The sequence below is a fragment of the Pteropus medius genome, unplaced genomic scaffold, assembly GCF_902729225.1.
Source record: "Pteropus medius unplaced genomic scaffold, Ma_sr-lr_union100, whole genome shotgun sequence".
Taxonomy (NCBI): domain Eukaryota; kingdom Metazoa; phylum Chordata; class Mammalia; order Chiroptera; family Pteropodidae; genus Pteropus; species Pteropus medius.
This window is the reverse complement of record NW_024354503.1, coordinates 8,084,931-8,110,951: the sequence shown is the minus strand read 5'-3', so window position 1 is coordinate 8,110,951 and position 26,021 is coordinate 8,084,931. Positions and strand designations below refer to the sequence as shown.

The following is a 26,021-nucleotide window of genomic DNA, read 5'->3' as shown; positions in this document are numbered from 1 at the left end:
TTTCTTGTTGATCCCCTATGTCATTTTAACATTACTTGGAAGGAGATAAAAAAAATTGAATAACATTACCATAATAAAATTGTCATCTGTGTATATGTGTGTGTGTGCACATGCATTTGTGTAGATATAGATACATGTACATGCATATGTATGCGTGCATATACGTTCATAAGATTTCTTAACATTTGTATCTTTAACAGTGCACAATAGGATAGTATATGTTGTTGAATCTTACCTAATTCCATCTGTAAATCACATTTAGTAACCAATAGAAGAAATTTTTAAAGCTTTATGCATTTTGTAAAAAGATTCCTTTCTAACAAAATTTTACTTTTTAGGTTTAATTATTTGTACAAAAATTTCTGAGAATAACCATTATATTCTTATAATCACAGGGTATGAAATAAAATTTAAATTTCAAGATGTACACATTCTTTTTTTAAAGAAGCATGATGGTATAATCAAGAAAAAAATTCCAGGATTAAAATATATTGCTCTTGAATAAAATTTTGTGAGGGAACCAGAATGAAAATATAAATTCAGTGAGATAGGGAAATGATGTAAAATTTCCAAAAGTTAACAAAGAGCTTGTTGGTATGTACTTTAAATCGATAATGAAGTCTCATAATCCAGCACTTAGAGTAAATTCAATTTTTTAAAGGAATGTAGCAATTTTATTTTTAAATGTCAAAATTTACAATAATCTGTAAGTTATCTGCTATTTTTTAACTTGTGATGAAAAATTTTAGCTGTTATCTTCAACATATGGAAGGACATGCAGTTTTCCAAAATTCTCTAAGGAAATGTCAAAGTAAAAAAATTAAAGTCATCGTAATAGAAAGTGCACATTTTGTATTCTGGATGACCCTAGGATTCTGAGTCAGAACAAAGGATTGGAGGTTTAAAAGTCCAGTATGGTCAACGATGTGTATCCTTAGGTAATCACTATTTAGAAACGCTTACAAAATTTGCGAAGGCTGATAATAAAAGTTTGTTAAATAAGGTATTAAGTAAACGAAGCTTTTATGTGATATTGCTCATAAAGGTGATTATTTCTTACTAATATTAGGATCAATGTAACATGATATTCTATAGCCAAAATAATTGCAAAGGAGTAAAAAAAAATCACCTTATTTAGTATAATGTACTGAGAAGACCATATTAAGAGTCTGATAAATAAATGAGCAATTGCGATAGCAAATGAGATAAAACAATTTGAACATTGCACATTTGATAACGATGAGAATAAGTCTTTATATAAAGTGATCATATACAAACTGAATGGAAAGATGATGAATATGAATAATAGCAATTATATTGCAAATAAACTATTTTATACAAAATTATTTTAATTATCTTATTTATAAATATTCCAAGATAAATCAAAGCTCACCAACACACACACGTACACACACACACAGATCTAGTATTCTTTTTTATAATAATAATTTTTAAAATTTTTCAATTAGAGTTGCCATACAATATTATATTAATTTTAAGAGTACAACACAGTGATTAGACATGTACATAACTTACAAAGTGAACACCCTGATAAATCTGGTACCTATCTGACACCATACATAGTTATTACAATATTATTGGCTATATTCCTTATAGTATACTTTGTATCCCATGGCTATTTTATAACTACCAATCTATACTTCTTAATCCCTTCTTTGTCACTCAGCCCCCCATTCCTCCTCCCATCTGGCTACAATTAAATAGTTCTCTGTATCCATCAGTTTATTTCTGTTTTGTTTATTTGTTTAATTTGTTTTTTAGGTTCCGCACATAAGTGAAAAAATATGGCATTTGTCTTTTTCTGTCTGACTAACTCCACTCAGCACAATACTCTCTAGTTCCATCCATGTTGTTACAGATGGCAAGATTTCTTTTTTTTTTTTTTTTTATGGCTGAGTAATATTCCATTGTATATATGTACCACCTCTTCTTTATTCGTTCATCCATTGATGAACACCCAGGTTGCCTCCATATCTTGGCTATTGTAAATAATGCTGCAATGTACATATGGATTCATACGTCCCTTCAAAGTAGGTTTCTGTGGATAAATATCTAGAAGTAGGATTGCTGGATTTTTCTTGTCTCTTGTTATAATCTTTGTTTTAAAGTATTTTGTATGGTATAAGTATTGCTACACAAGCTTTTTTTTTTTTTGGTATATTTTAGTTTTCATGAAATACCTTTTTCCATCCCTTTACTTTCAGCCTGTGTGTCTTTCAATCCGAAGTGAGTCTCCTATAGACAGTATATATAAGGGTCTTATTTTCTTATTCATTCAGCTACCCTATCTTTTGATTGGAGCATTTAATCCATTTACGTTTAAAGTAATTGTTGATAGATTTGTAGTTATTGCCATTTTATTATTTATAATTTGATCTTCTCCTCCTCCTCCTCCTCCTCCTCTTCCTCCTCCTCTTCTTCTCTTCTCCTTCTTCTCTTTCTTCTCCATCTTATTCTTTCTTTCTTTGAGTCCTTCTAAGATTTCTTGAAACTGGTTTGGTGTTGACGAATTCTTTTAGCTTTTTCTTCTCTGGGAAGCTCTTCATCTGTCCTTCAATTCTAAATGACAATTTGCTGGGTAGAGTAATCTTGGTTGTAGGTCCTTGCTTTTTATCACTTTAATATTTCATGCCAATCCCTTTTGTTGAGAAATAAGCTGGTAGTCTTATAGGAGCTCCCTTGTAGTTAACTAACTGCTTTTCTCTTGTCACTTTTAAAATTCTCCCTTTGAAAATAAATGAACAAACACAACAAAAACAGACTCATAGATACAGAGAATAAACTGGTGATTGCCAGATGGGAGGGGGATTGGGAGGCTAGGTGAAAAAGTTGAAGGAATTAAAAAGTACAAATTGGCAGTCACAAAATAGTCATGGGGAGTGAAGTACAGCATAGGGAATATAGTCAATAATATTGTAATAACTATATATAGTGCCAGGTGGGTACTAATGGGGGTATCAGTTCATAAATGATATAAATGTCTAACCACTATATTGTACACCTGAAACTAATATAAAGTAATATTCAATGTCAACTCTAATTTATGAATAAAAATTAGACCAAAAGATTCTTTTTTTGTCTTTAACCTTTGGTATTTTAATTATAATGTGGACCTGTTTGCGTTCATCTTGTTTGGGACACTCTGGGCTTCCTAGGCTTGCACGTCATTTCTTTCGCAGATTAGGGAAGTTTTCTGTCGTTATTTTTTCAAATAGGTTTTCGATTCCTTGCTTTCTTCTCCTTCTGATACTCCTCTGATGTGAATGTTGTCCAGAGGGCCCTTAAACTCCTCATTTTTTCGGATTCTTTTTTCTTGTTGCTGTTTTGATTGGGCGTTTTCTGCTACCTTATTTTCTAAATGGTTGATTCAGTCCTCTGCTTTATTGAATCTACTGTTAATTCCCTGTAATCTATTCTTCATTTCAGTTATTGTATTCTTCATTTCTGATTGGATTTTTAAAAAGTATTTTCTATCTCCATTTTTATGTTTTCTATCTTTTTGTCAAAGTTCTCACTGAATTTATCTATTCTAAGTTTATCGAGCATCCTTACAAGCAGTATTTTGAACTCTACATCTGCTAGATTACTTGTCTTCATCTTGTTTAGTTCTTTTTTCTGGAGCTTTGTTCTGTTCTTTTATTTGAGACATTTTTTTGCCTCCCCATTTTGGATGCCTCCCTGTATTTGTTTCTATGTATTAAGTAGGGCTGCTATTTCTTTGGTCTTAACAGCATGCCCTTATGTAGTAGGTGTTTTGTGGGGCCCAGTGGCACAGTCTCCCTGGTCACCTGAGCCCAGTGCTCCAGCTGTGTCTGTTGTGTAGGTTGTGTGTATCTTCTTATTGTGGTTGAGCCTTGATTGCTATTTGCATGTCAATGGGGCTAATTGGTTTCAAGGACTAAAAGGCGACTATGATGGAGGAGCTGTTGTGCAGGGGCTAACCCTATGGAGCAGGATTCACTTTAGCATGGCTCTAGTACTTGCTCTAGTCTGTTCTCTGGGTGCGTTGTCCCTAGATACATCCTCAGATGGTGCTCTGGCTGGTCCAAAGCCGGCCACTGGGCATGCTGGCTTTAGGGTCCCTGAAGCCTCCTGGGAGGGACCCCACTGCAGGCCAAGTTCTGCTGTAGCCTGTGCCCTGCCTGGGGCTACCTGCCATGAGCCACCGAGAAATTCACAGATGGCCACCACCCATGCTGAGCTTGGAGGTGCCAAAGGAGGCCAAGCTGAGAACAGAGGCCTGTTGCTGCCAGTGACAGGCTTGGGGTTGCTCAATAAGCGGTATGGTGCATGCACAGGCCAGATGTTGCTTGTTTGGATTTTGTGAACCTTTGAGATGTTTTAGGAAAGTCTGAAGCACGAATGAAGAGAGGATATTTGTATATAAAAGCCTCTGGAAGGGGCTTGGGTGAGCCTGCAATTTGGTTGGGGCAGGGTCTCAGAGAATCATTGGGGCAGGGCTAACGATTGATGGAGACTCAGATATAGCACCCACCTGTGTCTGCATGCTGGGTTGCGGAAGGACTCAACAAAGGAACAGTGGTCTTCACTAGGACTTCTGTCTGTAGAAGGCTAACCCTTCAGCCCTCTTCCTGAAGCCAGACATATATTCCTGTCACCTTTCAAGTTGCTGCCCCAGTGCTGGAGCTCAGAGCAAGTGTCTGCAAGTAAGTCTACATATGGGCCTTTTGAGAAGAGTGCCTAAAATTCCTGCAGCTCTCCAGCTCCCTCAACCATCTCTGCTAGTTTTTATAGCCAGAAGTTGTGGGGATTTCCCCTTTCTAGCACTGGAGCCCTGGGCTGTGAAGCCTGGTGTGGGGCTGGAATACCTCGAACCTCCAAGGGAGACCTCCACAGCTGAGATACTCTCCTGATTTTTAACCACCATACGTGGGTGTAGGACCAGCCTGTTTTGCTCTCTGCCCCTCCTACCAGTTCCAAGGTGGCCTCTTCTTTATGTCCCCAGTTGTAGGACTTATGTTCACCTAGACTTTGGGTGATTCCCAATGATGACTTTTCTCTAGTTTAATTGTAATTTTGATGTGGTCATGAGCAGAGGTGAGGCACAGCATTTACCTCCTCTGCCATTTTGATGGGACTATCGCGAATCCAGTATTCTTAAAGCAAAGTTAAAAATATGTCTATTCGGCGCAAGCATCTTAGTAGTTTTTTATTTCTTTTCCAAAAATAAAAATACTGGTTTCTCACAAACTTAATATAATTTTGCTTTCATATTTCTATATTAATATTTATGTGATGCTGACTTTTCAGTTTAGGTAAACATTCACAGGAAGTATAATTTTTTAGTGAGTATATAGCTTTTTAATTTTTTTGTACAAACACTTCCAAGTGCAACATAATAGATATATTTATCTTCTTTTTACAATTTATTCTTAAACCTCAGTCTATAATAAGTGTGTATATAAGAATAATCATTACAGCATTTGTGTCCTTGGAAATGTATAATTTTAGAGACAATAATAGTCTCCTAACAAGAAATTACATTTTATGATGTCGTTTCCTGACATCTAGTTTTAAAGTTAAGGAAGAATAGTTTTAGTCATTCAGAAGTATGCAGACAGTTTTTTGGGAAGGAAAAACTGATCTTCAAATAGAGGTATGATGGACTTATTTGTTAAATCATCTCTTGCCTTAGAGGAAAACCCCTGAAGCTCCTCTACATTATGTTGAAATCCTTGCTTCCTAACTAGTTGCTTTTGGAAATAAGGAACTTTCCTTAAGTTTGAATAGGACCCAACTATCAAGGCTGATATTCTGTGAGATTGTACCTGATTCGTGTCAATGGCAGAGAAAGAGTCTCTTCTCTACTTAAAGTAAAACAAATTACATCCTCTTTATAGTTGTGTTTTTAAATTGCCCTAAAGCTTCTCAGGTCGAAAAGGACCCAGTAAATTTAAACTCAGTTTTTTCATTGTGTATTTTTCATACTATATTGAAATCCACAATAGCTCTTTGCAGTCAAGGTGAATAAGAAAGAGCTAGGAAATTTGAGCATCATAAATATTCAAGACTTTAGGATTAGGCCATTCAGAAAATTGTGTCACATCATCAGGAGTAAGATAGATGGACAAGTTACTGTGCCAGAGATTTTACTGAATTCATCTTTGCTGGCAGCTTCAGTGGCTTACACCAGGCTGAACATGAAGTCTCTGAAAAATACAATGAGCGAGAAAAGCAGGGAGAATAAAAAGGTGACTAAACTTGTTAAAATTCATAGCCTCAGAATATTGGTTACTGGGTAGGTTCTAGTAACATTGTTAAGCAGACACATTTATTTTTGGACCTCTCCTCTAAATAAGTCTAGATCAGAACTCAGGTTCATAACCACACTGCTATATATTGCTCTCAGGCTGAATAAGGAACTCAGTGCTTTATCTTCTGCTTGTGTTTCTCGATGTTGATCAGATCAACGGTGACAGGGTTACAAAACCAAGAGAGAAGACAGTGGTCTTGGAGGCGGGCTCAGAATGAAAATGGCTGAGGAGGCAAAGGTAGAGGGAGACCTGGTGAGTGATGCGGAGATTTACTTCTCAAGTACTTGCATAGTTGCAGCTGTAGTGAATTCTGCATCCAATGAGTCAGGCAACTTTAGTAGCTTGTGCTACTCAAAAAAGCTCGTCTCCATCAAGGAAAGAACTAGAACAAGGATGGTGTGAATAATGGTAGAATCAGAGCCTGAAGGAACAGGTTGAAGAAAGCAAAAGAACAGATTTTGGTGCCAACATCATGGGGCATAAAAATGGTCTCTGAGGCAACTTACTCAGGTCCAACTGTTTTAAGTAGTTGTTGTTAAGAGAAAGAATAATCTCAATATTGCTACAATTTTTTTTTTTTTACCTGAAAGGTTGGATAAGTAAGATGTGTATGATCAAAAAGCTGTTAGGTCTAATGTATTTCAGGCTATTACCTCTCCAGTTATATAGGTTTTCTTTCTCAAAATGATGAGAAACTGAGGCGTTGGTTGAATACAGATGACTTAACGTGTTACCTATTCCAGTTTATATATTTCCATTTAGAAAAGCTTGCTAAATTTTTTTTTTTTAAATACAAAAATAAAAAAATAGAAATCTTATCAGTGGGTCTCAACTCTGTGCATCAGATACAAATGATGTCTTAATTAGAATTATTTTGTTCATAAAAGAACAAAATCCATTTCAAACTGGCTTAATGGAAAAGATATCTTATTGGTTTCAGTGACTGAAAGATATGAGTAGCACTGGCCTCAGGAATGTCTAGATACAGATTTTGTTATAACGTTGTCAGTAAATCCTCTCTTTGTTACTGACCCTGCTTTCCTTCATCTGCTTCATTTACTTAATTCTCAACCAAGTTTTCCTCTCCTAGTGGTAATTATGATCACCAGAATCTTGAGGCCAAAATTACTGTACTTTAGCAACTTGGGAGAAGAGCCTATACTCTTTCCCAAGTAGTTCAACAAAACCAATGTAGTTGACTTTCCTCGGTTTGTATTGAGTAACATACCCGTCTGAGAACCAATCAATTGGCCAGGGACCTGAGACATACACTTTGTTAAGACCTACAGAATAGACCCACCCGTGGAACTAAAAAGCAAAGTTAGCATCACCCAAACTTTTTATATTGAGACTGGAAAAGAGTGGGTTCTGGAACTAAAAGAGGGATTCTGTTACAATAATAGATTCTAGCAGAAAAGCTATAGATGTTTTTAATTTGGAATTCCAGATCATCTCCCATCTAGTTATACTAAATCAGAATCTCCAGGGGTTGATCCTTAAGCAGTTGTGCTTTTAAATCTCCATGATGTGTTTCTAACTCACGACCAGGGTGAGAACCATTGTAATACAAGTGATTAATTCTAAAAATAAGTGATATTATGCATTGTGACACAGTAAGGAAGAGAGTTGTAAATAAATAGATAACTGCATGTTTTATTTACGTATAGTGACTGCTCTTCTATATAAATGTACTGCTAAGAAAATACCAAATTATGAGTGATACGAACTAATCTAAATTAACATCACTGCCACATTGACCTAGATCAGCAGTCCTCAACCTTTTTGGCACCAGGGACCTGTGTTCCTATGGGAATCTAATGCCTGATGATCTGAGGTGGAGCTGAGGTGGTGATGCTAACACTGGGAAGTGTCTACAAATACAGACGAAGCTTCATTTGGTCTCCCACTGCTGTGAGGCCTGATTCCTAACAGGCCACAGACTGGTACAGGGGGTACCCCTGACTTAGACATTTAGAATAACAATTGATAATGGATGCTCATTGGCTGAACACAACAACATTTTAAACATGACTTAGATAGACTTGAATAAACACGATGTGTAGATATGTATGTTCTGCTGTTAACCTGCTATGGTTAAGTCACTTAACTTCAGTGGCTCTCAGTTTTCACATTTATAAAACAAAGATGCTGGATGTACTGATGTCCACGTCCTTTCCAGCTATAATATTTTATGATTTATGATTGAATTATGATGTTATATATTAATAATTTTACCAAGAGTTTCATATGGAATAGAGCTTGCAACTCAAAGTGTGCTCCATGGAACAGCAACATTAGCATCATCCGGGAATGACTTAGAAATGCAGAACCAGGCTCCATCCAGACCAAAAGAATCAGAATCCACATATTAAAAAGATCCCCAGGTGACTCATATGCACATTAAAATTTAAGAGACATTGGTCTAGACAGTAGTTCCTACTTCTGACTATGGTTCTAAAACCACTTGAGAGCTTATTTAAATTAGAGAGGTCTAAAATTTTCCTTACTGCGAGAGACTATAGCAGTTGATTAAGTTTGTTCAGCATCTCAGGAACAGATTTTAAAATCTCCCCAGGTGATTCTGATATATAGCCACATTGATTTTGTCTAGGATATCATCAAATATGAAACACAATACTAGCACAGCCAAAACCTCATCCAAATCTGTAAACTCCACCAGTGATTATCCTATAAAAGATATTATTTGTAATCACTTTCACTTCTGTCTAATTTATGAACAAGTGGGAAATAGTATCTCATTTTATAGATAGGAAATATTAAATTTAAAAGGGAAAATGGATTAACCTGAGATTACTGAGTTAATGGCAAAAATGATGTTGGATAGGTATCATCTTATATTTATTTTGAAATTTCTTGTAGGGATCAATAGTATGCATTGCTTAGACTATAATTTTTTTTAAAAAAAGTTTAGCTTCTTTTACAAAATTTTACCAAGTAATCAAACCTTACAAAATAAAGGTCCAAAACCTTTATTTAAAATAGCTAGAATGAAATAAAATATTTTCCTTAGCATTCCTTAGCCACTAAAAAGACAAATAGATTTTCTTGGTTATTTATCATAATTAAACTTTTATGTTCTAATCACAGTTGGCAAAATCTTACAAATAGAGACTCTATGTTCAAATGAATAAATAATTTGAATTTTTAATATTAAAATGAGAAAAGTTATAAGAAGGCATTTTATATTGTATAGTGCTTGTGAGATATATAGAGAAAACATAATGATAAAAGCCATACTTGAAATCCACAAGCCTCATAATAATTTAATAAACTCGATTGTCATCTAAAAGAATCAGGATGGTTGCCTTGGTGACAGAGATTATCCTTTTAACTTCTTGTGTCTGTCATTTTAAAATCTTGATTTGAAAATTTTTTTATTTATTAATATGTGTCATATTGATAAAAAAATTGTGTGCTTTAAACTGGCTGTGTAATTCTTAAACAAAATTATAAACTATCTTCTTAACAATAAGCTTTGTTATGATTGTAAGTAGATAAAAAGTATTTATCATAAGAAAAATGCATGTAATATAAAAAATAACTCAGAAAGACTTCTCTACAAAATAAACTCCTTCTTAGGAATCGTTTAGCACAATCTATTTTCCCTAATTTTGGTCCCACTGATTGCTGTTGCTAGCAATCTTTCCATTTTTAGCCCTCATGGCTTCTCTTCCCAAGTTACATGTGGAAGCTGAGCTCAGAGTCTTGGGAAAATCTGTCGGTCCATGATTATCAGTGGCCCTGTGGGAGATATAAAGCTTATACGAATACATTTTGATAGAATTGAACAACCTAAAGCTGAAGACTGAGTACCAACTAATGAAACAAATCTTTACTTTTAATCTGGAGAAGTTTTAAAATTTTTTTCTGTTGAGTAATTGTATGTTCCTGTGAAATATGCAGCCCACATTATGAGAACCCTAAAATTCCCCATATAACTAAAAGTTCCAATTTGGGCCACCAAGAAGATTACTAAAATCTATACTTGTCTTCTCAGATGTCCAGTATAAATATACATATATCAAATGCCAACGATTTATAATTTCTACATATAAAGTACCATAAATACATAAGCAAGCATTATTATACAAAAAAGAATGCAGATTAGCACTGAAATACTATAATCACCAATAGAGAATGCTAGAAAATTATAAAAGTAACTAGCATGTAGAACAGAGGAAACAAATTTTGGACCCCTTTCTTTAAGCTAGGTTAAGTAACATACTTCATATTTAAATATTGCTCCCAGTTTTTCTTTTGAAATGGACACATTTCATTGTCAACATTTTCTTTCAGATATGATATGTTCAATTTATACTCGATTTATTTTTTATGTAAACATTTATGAATAATTTTTTAAATAAGGCAAACTATTAAAATATACTCAATGTTTTAATTAGATTATTTAGCCTTTTAGTGCTCCGGAAAAAACAATATGAAAAAAATATTTTTGTTCAAGTGTTTACAAAAGTAAATTTTACATAATTTTATTTTCACAAATAGCAAAATTATGCAAGTATTCCCATCATTTCTAATGAAAAGTAAAAATGTTTAGAAATACAACATTTTACTTTCTCAAAATTTTCAACTATACTCACTGTAGGATTTAACTTGTTTGAGTTATGTTGTAAAGCACAGATGAGCTATGATCTACCACTATCTTCTATATCATAGAAGAGTTTATAATTCATAATCCTGCCTAAATATTTATTTAGTATATATTGACCAAATGGTGAGTATATGGAAATCATTGTATTGGGCATTAAAAATTTAATGTGGAATGAAGTAGATTTAACACCTCTTCAGAGACATTGAACTCTAATTGCTAGTTGAGCATTGGATTTTAGAAAAACAGACTAATAGGAGGATATTTACTTGTTATTTCCATTGAATTATAAAACATGAAAATCAGAGTTTAAATTCTTTGAATTCTTTAAATAAAAGAAATTTGTAAATGCACTTAAAGCCTAGTATGATATAGTTTTCTGGTGACTTCATATATTTTTAGTTTTAGAGTGGGAGATGAATAACGATATGCGTCTAAAAGGTGATTTCTACTCTTTTCTCCACTTCTCATATTCACTAATATTTCCCTGTAGGTAGTGAGAAAAGGGGTAGGGGGGAAATCAGGAGTAGTAAAAGAAGTCAGAATGTACTTCCTACATTCTGTGAAAGCTATTTGCCCTTCTAGTAATTTTTTTTTTGGTTTCCTTTACCATTACTGACACAGTAAACATTAGTGGAGAACTGATTCATTCTGACTAAGCAAGGTTCCTAAGACTTAGTAGAACAAAGAGATCTCCTTCATTGCCTCCTGACATGTTGAGATAATTGTCATTCTTTTTCCATGTTAATTTTCCCTTTTATCAAAATTCAAATTGAAACTTGTACCTTTAAGGGCCATGGGCAGCCTCATACCTGAATTAAGATACTTTGACTTCTGTTCCTTTATAAACCACAAAACAATCTTTAAGGTTTGCTGTTACCCAAATGGTCCATGATTCTAACCAGTGTCTGATGCTGAGAACACAATTTCAGAAACATTGGACTCTAACCTAACTGCAGAGCACATATATATTTGGAGGTGAATAGTGACTGCTTTGACTCTCTTCTTTGTCCTTTGTATCCAGGAATTGTTCATGTTTAAGTATTAAATACAATTTTATGTTATCATACAATATTGTCATGTTACACAAAGTAGAAGTATACACCTATGAAAATTATTAAATAACTAAAAGCTAGTATTAACATAAGAAACTATATTTTTCTTTGAAGTTTGCTGAAAACCATGGGCAATAATTTTCTATTTCATTGACTTGAATTTTTTAATTTTGTGTTCTTATACAAATGGTTCTTTGCTGGCAAGAGAAATTGAGAGGAACAAATCAGGCATCATCTGCTTATGAGAAAAATATCCTTCTGAATTCTAAATTGGTAGTATGTTCTTAGTCAGACAGGCACCTCGATGGTCATCATTTCCTGGCTGAAGTGTATGGAGACAGAACTGGCACACTGTGTAGAGGCTTTACTGGATTCTTCAGACATTTGATAGCCACAAACAGTGACACTAGTGATACAATCCAATCTCCAAAGAAATTGTATATGGCAATAAAACATGCAGAGAGATGTTTAACTTACCCTTAAGTTTGAGTCATCAGAAATAAATTTCTTTTGTCTTCTATGAGAAATGTAGATGTGTTTATGTCTTTACAAGGTTAATTGTTCTTGTCTACACTTGTCTCTGTAGAAATCATAATGGTCTCCAAGTGATTATCAGTTAAAAAATCAGTCATTGATGTTCCTGAACAAAAAATAGTTCATGTAAGTCATATTCTGTTCACTGTGAGCTGTAGAGATTTGCGTGTGTGTGTGTGTGTTTAATCCATAAACCCCTACATACAGAAAATCCGAGTGGATCTGCCCAGAGCAGTGGGATGTCTTGGTTTGTATTAGGCTGAAGTACAGAATCAGGAAAATAAAAAATTAGGGTTTTATCTTTGGGATTGGTCTGAATGACAGAACTGGATTGTGTGTACTCTATTTACCATAGAGTAAAAAATAAATGTTCTGAAATATACTGCCATTTTTTCAGTTTATTTCTTCAACATGCCAGAACTTACTTTCCACTTTAGGATGACTTTCCTTTCTGTGTATTTGGGAAATGATGGATGGACTGTGTTTTCGTCCTCCTTTTTCTGTGTGGTGTTCATGATTCCCATATTTTTGATATTCGTCTTCTTTTGTTTTATATTTTCCCTCCAGGATGAACTTCTGCTCATTTCAGTTCTGGTTACAATCTAGAGCCCAATCTCTTTCGACAGGATGCTGATACATGCACAAGAGGTAGAGCTAAGGAGAGTCAAGGGAGCTCTTGCTACTGCTTCTTTCCTCTGTTCGCTGATGCACAGCTTTCAACTACCTTGCAGGAAACCCCTCCATGGACCAATAAGGACTGTCTAGTCTCCCAGACCACCACTCTGTCCAAAGAGCATATTTCCCTAAAATAAGGCTAGGAAGCTCTGATAGGATTACCAAGGCAGATGGCCTTCGTCTGAGTGGCCAACAGATGTCTGCAGAATACACACACACACACACACACACACACACCCCTACCTCTAAAGGAAAAATCTTATTCTGAATGACCATTTTAAGGTCTTCTCATCCCACAATAAATGCAGCATTTCATGTAACTTTTTAATTTAAAATATTGCATTTCATTTGTGTATTCAAATTCATTCCTACTTGGAATAAGAAGTCAACACTTAAATGTGACTCCCTTAGCATATCTAAAGACCACTCACTCTAAATCTTTGACATTTTACTTACTTTTTTAGTCTGAGTTATCCGAGCAACCTATCTTCTCCATAGCCTTTGTTGGTTTAAACTGGAGGAAGGAAGCAAGATAGTATTGGCAGGGGAGAATTTCCAATTTTGTTTTTCAATTCACATGTAAAAAATCCCTGTGGATGACCTAGCGTGTAAAAAAAATCATTTGCCCACCCATAAGACTAGACCAGCACTGTACAATAGTAGTATAATATGAGACAAATATATAATTTAAAATTTTTGAGTAGCTACATTACAAAAAGTAAAAACAATACTATGACATTAATTTTAATAGCATGTCTTATTTAATGAAATCAGGGTTTCCATCAGGGCTCGCCAAGAGAAGCGGAACCAGCAGGAGATTATGCAGACATGTTTAAATATTAAGATATTATTACAAGAAATTGGCCTATGTGATTGTGGAAGAGAAGATCACAGGCAAACTTGGGCCTATGGTCAGAGACCAAAATTGTCCTCCACAGACAGAATTTCTTCCCTTTCCTTGGGAAACCTTAGCCCTGTTTTTAAGGCCTTCCAATAGAATCAAACAAGTCTACGCAGATGACACAGAATCCTCCTCTTATTGAAAGTAAATGGACTCGGGCCTTTAATTAGATCTGCAAAATATTTTCAGCAACTCTTAGATTAGTGTTTATTTGAATGATTTGGGATAGTTGTCTAGTCCAGTCAATACATAAATAAAACCATCACAATCAATATGTCCAAAATAATATAATTCCGCATGTAATTAATATAAAATAATTGAGATATTTTACAGTCTTTTTTATACTAAATGTACATAATGCAGTATGTACTTACTCTTGTAGTACATCTCAATTTAGACTAACCACATTATTTCCTTAATATGCGTGTATCTAGTGACTATGCATTAGACAGTGGTATAGTTAGTGACAAAGAGTGATTAAGCTGGTTATCTTGTATCTTTAGAATAGCCCGAAAGATATAAGCTCTGTGTGTGTTTAAATGAGGTTTATTGTTAGCTAATTACCTATAGTATATAAAATGCAACTTTATTGTGCCTTTGCAGACAGAGTACGTTTCTTAAAAAGCTGATAAAAAGTTCCCATAAATGTTGATCTATATGACTGAATACAGAGCAGCACTATTCTTGTTACATCATTATAGAAATACTATAAAACCCAAGAGCATAAGGTAAACAATAGAAATGTAGTCCTGAGACATCTGAACAAATTTTTGGGGGGTCATTTTGCCCTACAGGGGCATTTGGCAATATCTAAAGACATTTTTCATAGTCATGACTGGGGATGGGGCTGTCAGCATCTAATAGGTAGAGACCAGTGATGCTGCTAAATACCATGGAGTATACAGAATAGCCCCACTCCACTTCCAAATAATGGTTCACACATCCTAAAAAGTCAATGATGCTAAGATGAGAAACTTCTTTGGAGTAGGATTTGGAGACATACAGGGAAGAGAAAAATGTGGTAAGAGAGGCAGATGGAAGTACCTTAGGCCTTTGTAGATCTTTTTTTGCACCTTGGAGAAATGTGATTGAGTATCTTAACTCTTCTGTATCTTCATTGTCATATATAAAGTTGGAAATGGGATAAGGGTGGAGGAGTGGCCCTGTAAATAGTATGATGATAGATTAATGGGGAAGATGAGGAGAAGAAATCTTCCCAGTAGTGATTATCTCAACAGGTGAACAAAAGTCAGTAACTGTCTTTTCTGAAGATATTTCAGATTTTCTTATGGTCAGTCTTGATTATAGACTTGCAGAAAAATTTTAAAAATCCAGTCAAATTTACAAATAGAGAATTTAAAATGTATACAGTAATTAACACCATCTCAGCTATCTGTGGAATGAAGTGATAGATAAATAAATAAACAAACATTATTAACATTTTTATAAGGAAAACCATGGTATTATGATCAAGTCACTTTTCAAATGTAGTAATCATATTTGTAAACTCTAATCTTAAATTTACTTCTATCCAAATGAACTATAAATTCAGAATTAACTTCTTTTTCTAAGCCTTGTCAATGTATACATACTGAAGCTAGCAGCAAATTAACTACATTTGTTAAAACCTGATATTTAGAAAAAAATTAACAACTAACTTATTTCATGAAATGTGTCATATTTGCATGCAGTAATTGGTTAAATGCATTAACAAATTCTGATTATAAATATAGCTTAGAGTCACTACTCTGAATTATGTTTCCTATTAGACGGTTGTTATAGTTCATTTCACAAATTCTTAATTTAATATGTAAAAACTAAATCTTCCTAAATCTAAATGACATTCTTACCAAGGATTCTTAATTTGTATTGAAAGTAATTAATATAAAACATGATTATAAATTGTGATCGATTTTAGCACTAAAAACAGTGACGATTATCTCCATTCATGTAAGTTTTTAAGCATTTTCAAATAACTAATTTTGAGGTAACTCGGATTTTTTTCCTTATTTCAAAAAATGAGTGACTTAGCAGTATGTTACAAACTCTTTTATTTTAGATCAATCTATAAGCTTCTTAGAGATAATAATTTAGTTTTCATGGTGGAATTAAAAAATTTAAGTCATAGTTATGGCTTATATTTACAAAGAGCTTTTAAATTATAAATTTTATTTTTCCTTAGAAATACGCAAAGAAAAAACTGAAAAGCCGGAGAAACCTGAAAGAAAAATACAAACTAAAGGTGAGTGTTTAATTTTATGTTTTTTTTCTTATTTTTATTTAGTGTATATATTTTGTACATTTATATGGGAGAAAGGAAAGTTTTCTTGTTTAGTTTGTTTACTTATTTTGTTTTAATTTTCGAGTGTTTAAATAAGTACCTTAGTCTATGGCCATGCCATTCTGAACACACCCAATCTCGTCTGATCTCGGAAGCTAAGCAGGGTCAGGCCTGGTTAGTACTTGGATGGGAGACCACCTAGAAAGACCAGGTGTTGTAGACATAAAAAAAAAAAAAAAAGGAATAAATAAGTACCTTTACTTCCCATTTAACTTCAGGCATCAATATATAAATAATATTTAATGATTGGAATCAAATTAACTTTAAAATGTATGACAATTTTTAAGTTATTTACAACTGATGTTTATTAGGTAAGATAATACCACAAACATATTTTTTGACTTACTAGCAAATATTTTTCCTGCTTTTAATAACTTTCTAAAATAAATCAGAGTTTAATTTTTTTAAATTTGAATTTTTTTATGCCATGAAATATCTTTAAGATCTCTAATGTAGAAATGCAATCATTACGTTGTCTCACTGCATATTGCCACGGCCTCCCAGCTTTCTTACATAGCCTTAAGGAGAAGATAAACAGTGACGTGATACTTACTATTCCTTTCATCTGAACTGAATCTAGTAACTACAGTCTTGCATTACAGCCATATTAAAAATGGCCAACACTTGTGTTCCTTATCTTACAAGCATCACTTTTCTGGAGGTGGCTCATGTAATCAAAAAAACTTTAAAGAAATATATAGGAAGCAAAATCATTCAAAATGACGTATTTCTAAAAATGCCTAGGATTCTCCAGTGGTAAGTCTCACATTAGTTTGCACAAGCCAGAGCAAAAATAAAAATGTCATAATTACTATTATTGTGTGATACAGACAGAAAGTAAAATTATTTTTCTGGGATGAAAATCAAATATCGTCTAATATTTATTATGACAATACTACTAGTGTAAAATTACCTACAGTAAATATCAGTTGCAAAATAGTAAAGTTTCAAATAATAGTAGTTCTAATTAACCTAAAATTATACCAATATATAAATCTATATTAAAATATCATTTTTTTAAAAAAATGTATAATTCATGTACTTTTTTTTGTGATGAACTCATATCATTCTGCATACTTTATATCTTTAATCCTAGTGTTTGAATTCATTTCAGATTAGTCAGCCAGTCCTTATACAATCAGGGACATTCAATGGAGTAATTGAAACCTATTTATATTTGTAGTTAGGGAACTAATGTATTCTTATTTTTCCCTTGATTTTTTTGGTTCTCAATTCCTTTGGTCAAGGAAATTGGACACAGCTCTTAGGTATGGATTGACTAGCCATGACCAAGCTAGCTGTGTGTTTCTATCTGCTGGAGGTTAAACAGAAACTCAACTGGTTCCACACGATTGGCGTCTCTGCTATTTTATCTTGCACACTGTACTATTAATTTAATAGGAGTGCTGCTGGAGTGAATGTAGTGCTGCAGATGGTACCATTTCCATTTTGGACCTGGCTCTATTAGAATCCTGCTGTTAAAGACTTTGAGCAGTGGGCTGTAGAGTGGGTTTATTAAACTAGTGAGTCTTGCATAATTAAAACACTGAATTTGGCTAAGCTTTAAAATAAATTTCTCAAAAGCTGGGCTAAAGATTAGTACCTGAATATATTTTCTGAATAGACCAAATATATTTTGGGAAAGTGAATATTTTTTAAGAAAGAGAAAATGGAGTTTTAGCTATTCCACACTGAAATGGGCTTCAGATAGTTTCTTTTTTTCCACATTTTTTCTGTGTGATTATGAAAAGATTTTGTTTTACCTCTTAGTTTCCTCATCCAAGTAGAATAATGCCTACTTTTTATTCCCAAGCAGTTCATTGAAAGTAAATGTGGTTTTATAACTGTTCATGTATGTACTTAAATATATCTTTTATATATATATATGCCACATTTCATATCAGTTATGGTTATAATGGATAATTAGCAATTTAAATTGTTATCAAAGCATTTTGAATTCTTAAAAGAAAAGATACAATATATCCAAAGTAATACCAACTTGCAATGGTTATAGACAAACCAGCATATATCTGAGTTTAAAAATATTCATTATGCTGAAGCTGGTATATTTTAGGGGGAGATGAAAATTTTGATGATTATAGAAGCGAAATCACATCCTATTGTGTCTATTTTTTTCTTCCTTCATATGGTATTCTAAAAGGTTTTAGGAGTGTGAAGTCATTGGAAAAGCCCAAAGTCTCATACCTAGATGATTTAATCATCAAATGGAAAACAGGAAACAGAAGAATGGGAATCCCAGAGAACATACATTTCCAAAATAATTTCATATAAAACGCTAATCATTTTTAAAGTGTCAAAGAATTAATGTTTCAATTCTTATCTTTTTTCATAAAAAAATAATTTTTTGTAGTCATCCACATTATCTAAGAGATTTTAATTCATAAGGCAAAGGTAACTTTTGTTCCTTTTTTGTCTATCTACTTATTTTGTTTGATGTTTTTCATTAGAGAAAAAAGGGGATGGTTTCACAGAGCTGCAGCGAAAGCCCTTTAATCATTAACCTAGCAATGAGTACTTATTTTGATTTTAAGTATAAGTGCTGACATGTTAGTTAATGTTTATTTAGAAATTTATACACAATGTTCATACACCTTAAATCAAAAACTTCAGAATGTCCTGGCTATCTCAAGTATTTTTTTTAATTAGATAATCTCTTCACATTGCATTTAAGATATTGAATAATTTGGGAGCCCTGCCCTGGTGGTTGGTTAATTGCGATATTTGAAAAGACTGAAGAAGTAGAATATAAAAAGTCTCTGGACTCTTCTTCGTAACTGTCATCTGACTTAACACAGATAACTAATTTCTTTCACTCAATATATTTGTAGCCCACATTAACTTTTATGGCACAAAATGTCTTTAGCCCTTTGTATTATTTTTCCTAATAATTGATATTTCCACCTATCCAAGTTATTCAAGCTAAAAAAACTAGGAGTCATTGTTGCCAACGGGTGGTATTCACCCCTGACCGGTCCTGAGAATCATCTGGATAGTTTTTAAAAAATATATCCACATGCAGACTGTGTTCTGTGGCCATTAACATTTGAGAGGTGAGGGCAGAGTTTGAGTTAAGCTTTTCTAATGATTCAAGTGAGTAGCCAAGGTTAGAATCACTGTCAATTAAACTCATGTCCTAGGATTCAGGCATATCGTATAGAACTTTCCTTCAACCAATATTTTAAAACGATGTCCACATGGATGTCTTTAGGTGGGGGCCTTTTAGGCATCCAGAACAATAGACTTCTGCTATATGCATCTGGGTTGTCAGGTGTTCAGGTGAAGAACAGACCTCAGGAATGGGGAAGAAGTTCACATGGCAGAAGTGCGTGTTGATGGATGGCATGTAGTCAACAGCAGAGTAGGCCAGCCAGTAAAAATTCAATGAAGGATAAGACCCAGTCCAATGAGAAATCTAAAAAAGCAAATACACAGTATACCATTGTATGGAAGCACTCCACAAAGGGATGTCCTGGAGACGAGATGGAGTTTGAGAAGATAATTGGCTATCTCGGTTGCAGAGTGTGTTTGACTGTAGTTTTCTGGTAAGGCCTTAGAGGAATGAATGGCTTGGGATTTGTGTGTTTCCTAGGATTTCGTTTCCTATGGTGGCTGTAATGAAGTATCAAAACTTAGGTGGCTTAAAATAACAGAAATGCATTGTCCCACAGTTAGAGAGGTTAATTAAATTTAGTTGCAAACCATCAATTGAAGGATATAGTAGCCTGTATACTGTCTCTGAAGTCAAGATTTCAGCTGGGTTGATTTCTCCAGATGACTGGGAGGGAGAATCTCTTCCATGCTTCTCCCAGCTTTCTGGGGGTTTGCTGGCAATCTTTGGCTTTTAGATAAATCACTCCAATCTCTGCCTTCATCTTCAAGTGCTTTGTGTCTCTGTCTCTTTCCTCTTTGCATATCTGTCCCAGAGTCTAAATTTCTCCTTTTCATAAGGACACCAATAATGTTGAATTAGGTCTCACCTTAGGGACTTCATTTTAACTTAATTATGTCTATAAAGACCTTGTTTCCAACTGAGGTCACAGTCTGAGGTACTAGGGGTACATCTTTTCAAGGTGACACAATTTCATCCAAAACAGTTATCACATGCACAAAGTCAAAGGAACATTTTTAAAATGAGTAATTTATAAAGATAAAACTGATCGACTGGTTTAGGATTGTTTCTGGGAAACAATTAGAGGGCGGGAATCAAAGGCTGGCAAGAGATTTTGCTGAAGATGAGGCTCAAAAGCCAAAAAGGACAGGACATTAAATATATCTAAATATCTTGGCGCCCTTTATAAAAGTGCTTTCAAAGCCCGCAAATTAATTTATTCAGCTTGTATTGTATAAACTTTTACTTTTGTCTTCTTTCAGCTCTACTTAATTGACTATTTAAAATACAAAATATATTTTCTTTTCCTCTCTGGCAGTAGTGAAGGATAAACCTGGAAAATGAGAACTGAAGGCTCTGCACAAAGCTGTGCCTCCACAGTAGTAATTCACTTATGAGGAAGTGATTACAGTTCTGACTGCGGCTATGTAGCCCCAGAAGAAGGGGAAATTACTCATACAATTAAAGCAGATTTGAAAGTAAAACTCATTTTGAAATTAAAAGATATGTTTTGCGATTTAAAACATATGCATCATATGAGCTTTGTAACTTTGGATAATTTGCCTATCTTCACTTTAATAATATGTAAGTAAATATAATTTTATTATGAAAAAGAGGCGTGTATGCTATTGTAGGCTAGATTGTAGATAACATGCATAGAGAATCCAATTAACACACTTGGTTCATAAAACAAGTTTATAATCCTGGGTTGTACAAGGTGGTCTAGTTTGGGGAGAAGAGTACTAGGTTAGCAATCTAATAACTGCATTCTTATTTTACTCTGCCATGGACTCTTATGAGCCTATTTTCTTACCCTTTGACAAAGAAGTTCAGGCTAATTGACCTCCTAGCTTCCAACCAGCTCTAAAGTTGTATGCTTATTTTAAATTAAAAATGATAAATTCTTACTGTAGGAAGAATGAATAATATAATCCTTGAGATGTTTCTGTACTCGAGAATGCTTTTCTATTGAATTCATCATTTGTCATGTAAAAGTGTGTAGATCATTTTTCCTTAGCACAGAATGGAAATTATACAAATTAGTTATGAAGAAAGTGAAACATATGCAGAGATATACACACTAACCAAAGGTACATTAGACATTTTTCTTTAGTGGTGGCAAAAGCAGAGAAATTTTAAGGAGTTAAAAATGAATGTGTATCTTGCTCGTTCGTAAAAAAATAATGATGAATTCAAAACATGGATATACAGGAATTTTATGAAGCTCTCAACTATTGACCTACTTAAAATTTATAGACCACTTTAGTACTAATACATCCCACAAAAGCACCAGAAAACCGAGTAGATAAATTAATTAAAAGAAAAATCAACAAAATCTATTATAGCTAATCATTCTCCTCAAAGTCTTTTATAGTATAAAGGCATAATGGTCTTTTGCTTTTTCATCTGATTTCTTTTGGTTTGGGCCCTCAAGATTAGTAGTTCTGGGTAGTAGTTCTGAAGTAAGTAGGAGTTCTGTATAGTAGTTCTGAAGTAAGTAGGAGTTGCAGAATTTCGGTTAATTAAATTTACTTGCTAACCATCAATTGAAACATATAGTAGCCTATACAAATTAGTACTTTAAAAATTTTGGCACCAAAACTTTTGATTTTCGTCCTAAGAGCAGAGAGATCAGCAAAGAGCTCTGACAACCTGGCCCTGAATCCTTCCGCTTGGCCTGGGTAAAGTTTTAGTGGATAAGAAGCTGAAGGTCAGGAGCACTGTGAGTTCTGATACACTTCAGAAAAGGACACAGAGCCTGATTGGCAGGTTGCCAGGGCCAAACACTGTGAAAGCACAGAGCACAGCTTGCAGAGTGCTGGAAAGGGACCATATGAGGAAGTTTGAGAGACGTGCCTCAAAGTTGAGTTGAGCTAAATGTTCTGGTCAGGGAAAGGTCAGAGTCTGGGCAAGTGCAGGAACAGCAGGGCCATGCCAACTCAGATGCCAAACATCAAGGCCATTCAACTGTTGGATTCCATTTGTTTTTAATTATCAGTATACCGAAGGGACTTGTATTTCTTGTAAATAAGGATGACAAACAAACTAAGCTCTAGCAGGTGCAACGAGCTATTTTATCCTGAGCTAAAACTGTCCTAGCTAAGATGTAACCTGCCAAACATATCTGGTGACAATAAAAGGTACTTTTTTCTTATATATATGAAAAATTTTGGCCGTGGGTTCTAAGCCAAGAGATGTATAAGAAAATGCGTTTGTCGTAGCAATTATTATTTTTTTTTAGAGTGACTATTAACACAATTATTGATGGTTACATTGTTTTGATGAAAGAAATTTAAAAACTTGGTATTTGAACTCAGTCTTGCCAAAGTTTGAAGTTTCCATCCAAGAAGCTTTAGTGGCTCTCTGCCATTTTGAGTAGTTCCCCTAGAGCACATGGGTCCAGCTGCTTCATGAAACAGGATTACAGTGCCATTTCTGAGGGGGATAATGAAATTCCAGCATACAGAACTGTGTCTGTAAATCAAAATTTCGAGTGAGGAACCAGATTTTCCCCCAGGGTAACAGGAAAGAGGCATTAATATGCTAATTAGAGTTTGAATTCAATCCCCTTGCTCTTCTAATTTTGTATTAATTCTTCCATTTACTCCCATGCACTCATCAACCAGAAAATCCTTTAGCAGAGTGGACAACCAGCTGTTCAAGGTGGGCAAGGTCTGGTCCTTCACTGAGGCAGAGACACAGATTAGGTGTTCTCTTGGGGGTTTTGCCATTCGGAGTTCCAAAAATACAGCTTATCTCACGCAAACTGGGTTTCCTCTGGAGAAACTTTAAAAGAGGCTTTCTTTTTGCCAAGATTTTCTTTTTGGTTTTTAGCTTAATTAATAGTGATCCAAAGGAACCAAAATAAGCTACTTGTGGTCATGTATGAATACTGATGTCTTCTCCTTATTTTGTCAGATATTTATATTGAATTTAGTACCTCAGAAACACCTAAAAGAATCATTGATTGTAGAAAGCAAAAAAGATTTTCTATGGTAATTTTTGTTTGTTTGTTTCTCACTGAGTTTTAACTATTTAAGAAAGTTTAACTCGTAAAAATTTTTAATGATTGGAAGCAAACTGTGTTTATTCTATCTATACCACATCATCAATAAATAGAATTGCACTGGAAGATAAATATAACTCATAATGTTTTAGAATTTTGCTTATTCACAAGTATCTATTAAGAGTCCAGTACGTGACAGACACTATATAATGAGCCATAGATGTAAAAATAAAATAATACAGTATAGTATCTAAAGAAATTTCACTTACTAGGTAGCCAGATACATTAACAATTGCAGTTTTATTATTTAATTGCTAAAATAGAATTATGAGCATTATGCGGTTGGTATATGAAATATGTAGAGATTAAAGAACATTTTATAGAGGTGAAGGCATTTGAGGTAAGATGGAGAAAGAGTGCAGGGAAAAGAAGAATTGTGGGTGTAGAAATTCTAGATGGAAGATATGATGGGCAGAAATGCAAAGGCCTTAACAGGGCACATGGCGTGCTTGTGAGCTCCAAGCATTCTGATATAAGGAGAATGTAAAGTTCAAGGGGGAATTCCTAGTAGGTAAGATTGGGTTGACAAGCCATTGTCAGATCACTGGAACAATAAAATATTTTTATATTTGATATACCACCTACTCTTTGACAGACACTGTGCTAAGCAAAGAGGGAGATACTATTTATAAAAGGTCAACGGTATATCAGATATTCATATTATAAAGGTTATTCTGAGAGAAAAACCTAAATATATAGGTTCAAGAGAATAGTCAGAATATTATCATAATAATATGTGTAATAATAAACTACCCTAGAAGGGCATCCTACTTCAACTTCTGAAATTATTTTTTTCCCCCTTTCACCTTCCCACTCACTTACTAGGTTAATTTCTTCTCATCTTTCATATCCTTAAATGTCACTTCTACCAAGGGGCCTTCCTCAAACACACAGTCTAGATTAGGTCTCATTGTATATATTGACATGCTACCGGGAATATTTTCTTCACAGCAATTATATTAACAGCAATTAACTATCTTTGTAATTATTTGTTTAGCATCTATCGTCTACTAGCTCACAGATATCATGTTGACAGGAATGGAGTCTGTCTTTTCTAGCAGGGTCTTTAGCACTTGGCAGGTGCTCTTTCTATATCTTTGTGTAAATAAATGATAGGCAGGGAATGTAGTATTGGATAAAAGAAGATGAGTAAGAGGAATATTAAACAGATATGATTGAAAGAGCTTGATGGATTAAAAAAATGGAAAATAAAAGATAAATCCTAAATGAGTCTTGTGTTTCTAGCTTAGATAATTGGAGGTGCCATTAATAAGAGTTATGACTAAATTGTAGGATAAGATTAGGACTTAACTTGGAGCACTGTTATATTACTTTATTGGATCACAGCTCATATTAAATTAAATTTTGTTTTCTTTGAAAAGAGTTGGTATCATCCTAGTCTCAGTCTTCTATATTTTCAAAAACTTTTATTGTAGATTATTTCTGTAGAAGATTAACATACTATTAAGATGGATTATTTTTTGCTTCATATTCAGAATACTATCTTCTATATTTTTGGTCTCATATTTTTGGCTCTTCTCCAGTATTGAGATGGGCTACTTTGGCATTTAGCATGATACATTTTTAAAATTTTCCGTTTAATTCAGTTGAAGTTAAAGATTTGGAAAAGTTGGATATTCTTTGCAATTAGAAATGGTTTTAGTACGAATTTGTGCTTAGATATGAAATCAAAATAGAAATAAATAAATCTACAATTATTTTAATGTTTAAACCTCTAACTATGTAAAATCTCATGTCAGTTAAAGAAAAATTTCCAAAGGCAGCAAATAAGTTTTTTACATCAAAGATTGACATGTAATCATCGCATCCTTCATTCTGCTTATTTAAATAAAAAGTATTGTCTATTTTTTTTCTAGTTACACAAAGAGAAAAAGAAAAAGACAAAATAAAAGAAAAAGAAAAACCTGAGAAGAAAGGTATGCTGTTTTTCTTATTGCTGTTTTTACACATTGGTCTCTCTCTCCATTTGACCTCCCCTATACATCAAATTTTAGATGACCCTAAATTTATATTTTTAATTATATTATAATTTCCTTAGAATTTAATCTGAAAAGAGTAATTTCTGGGTTGAAGGAAATAAAATACTTAAGACTCTTCAACTCTATTACCAATTTACTTTTTGAAAAGTTGAGTCAATTTTTCCCCTGGCAGTTTTGAGACTGACTGCCTTAGCTATCAGTGAGGACGCTATTCAGAAAATATTTGCCAGTTTGATAGGTAAGAAAGCATACTTCATTATTTAACTTGCATCTTTTACCTATTAAACTGGATTTTAAAATGTTATTTAATTTTTACTTGTTTAGAATGAGCAACGCAAACTTATTATTTAATAGATAAAGATGCACTGTGAAAAGCTTCCTCCTGCCTTGCGCCCA

At 33.8% G+C, this 26,021-nt stretch overlaps 1 protein-coding gene and 1 pseudogene across 4 annotated transcripts in view; both read left to right on the top strand.

The window, feature by feature from the left end:
* Positions 1–26,021, top strand: part of TRDN (triadin) — a 226,506-nt gene that overhangs the window by 68,182 nt on the left and 132,303 nt on the right. For all 4 annotated transcript variants that reach the window (XM_039854431.1, XM_039854433.1, XM_039854432.1 and 1 more), the window contains 2 exons: positions 16,271–16,330; positions 25,503–25,562. In XM_039854431.1, coding sequence (XP_039710365.1) covers positions 16,271–16,330; positions 25,503–25,562 — 120 coding nt within the window. The remainder of the gene's footprint in view (positions 1–16,270; positions 16,331–25,502; positions 25,563–26,021) is intronic.
* Positions 16,474–16,592, top strand: LOC120596344 (uncharacterized; annotated as a pseudogene).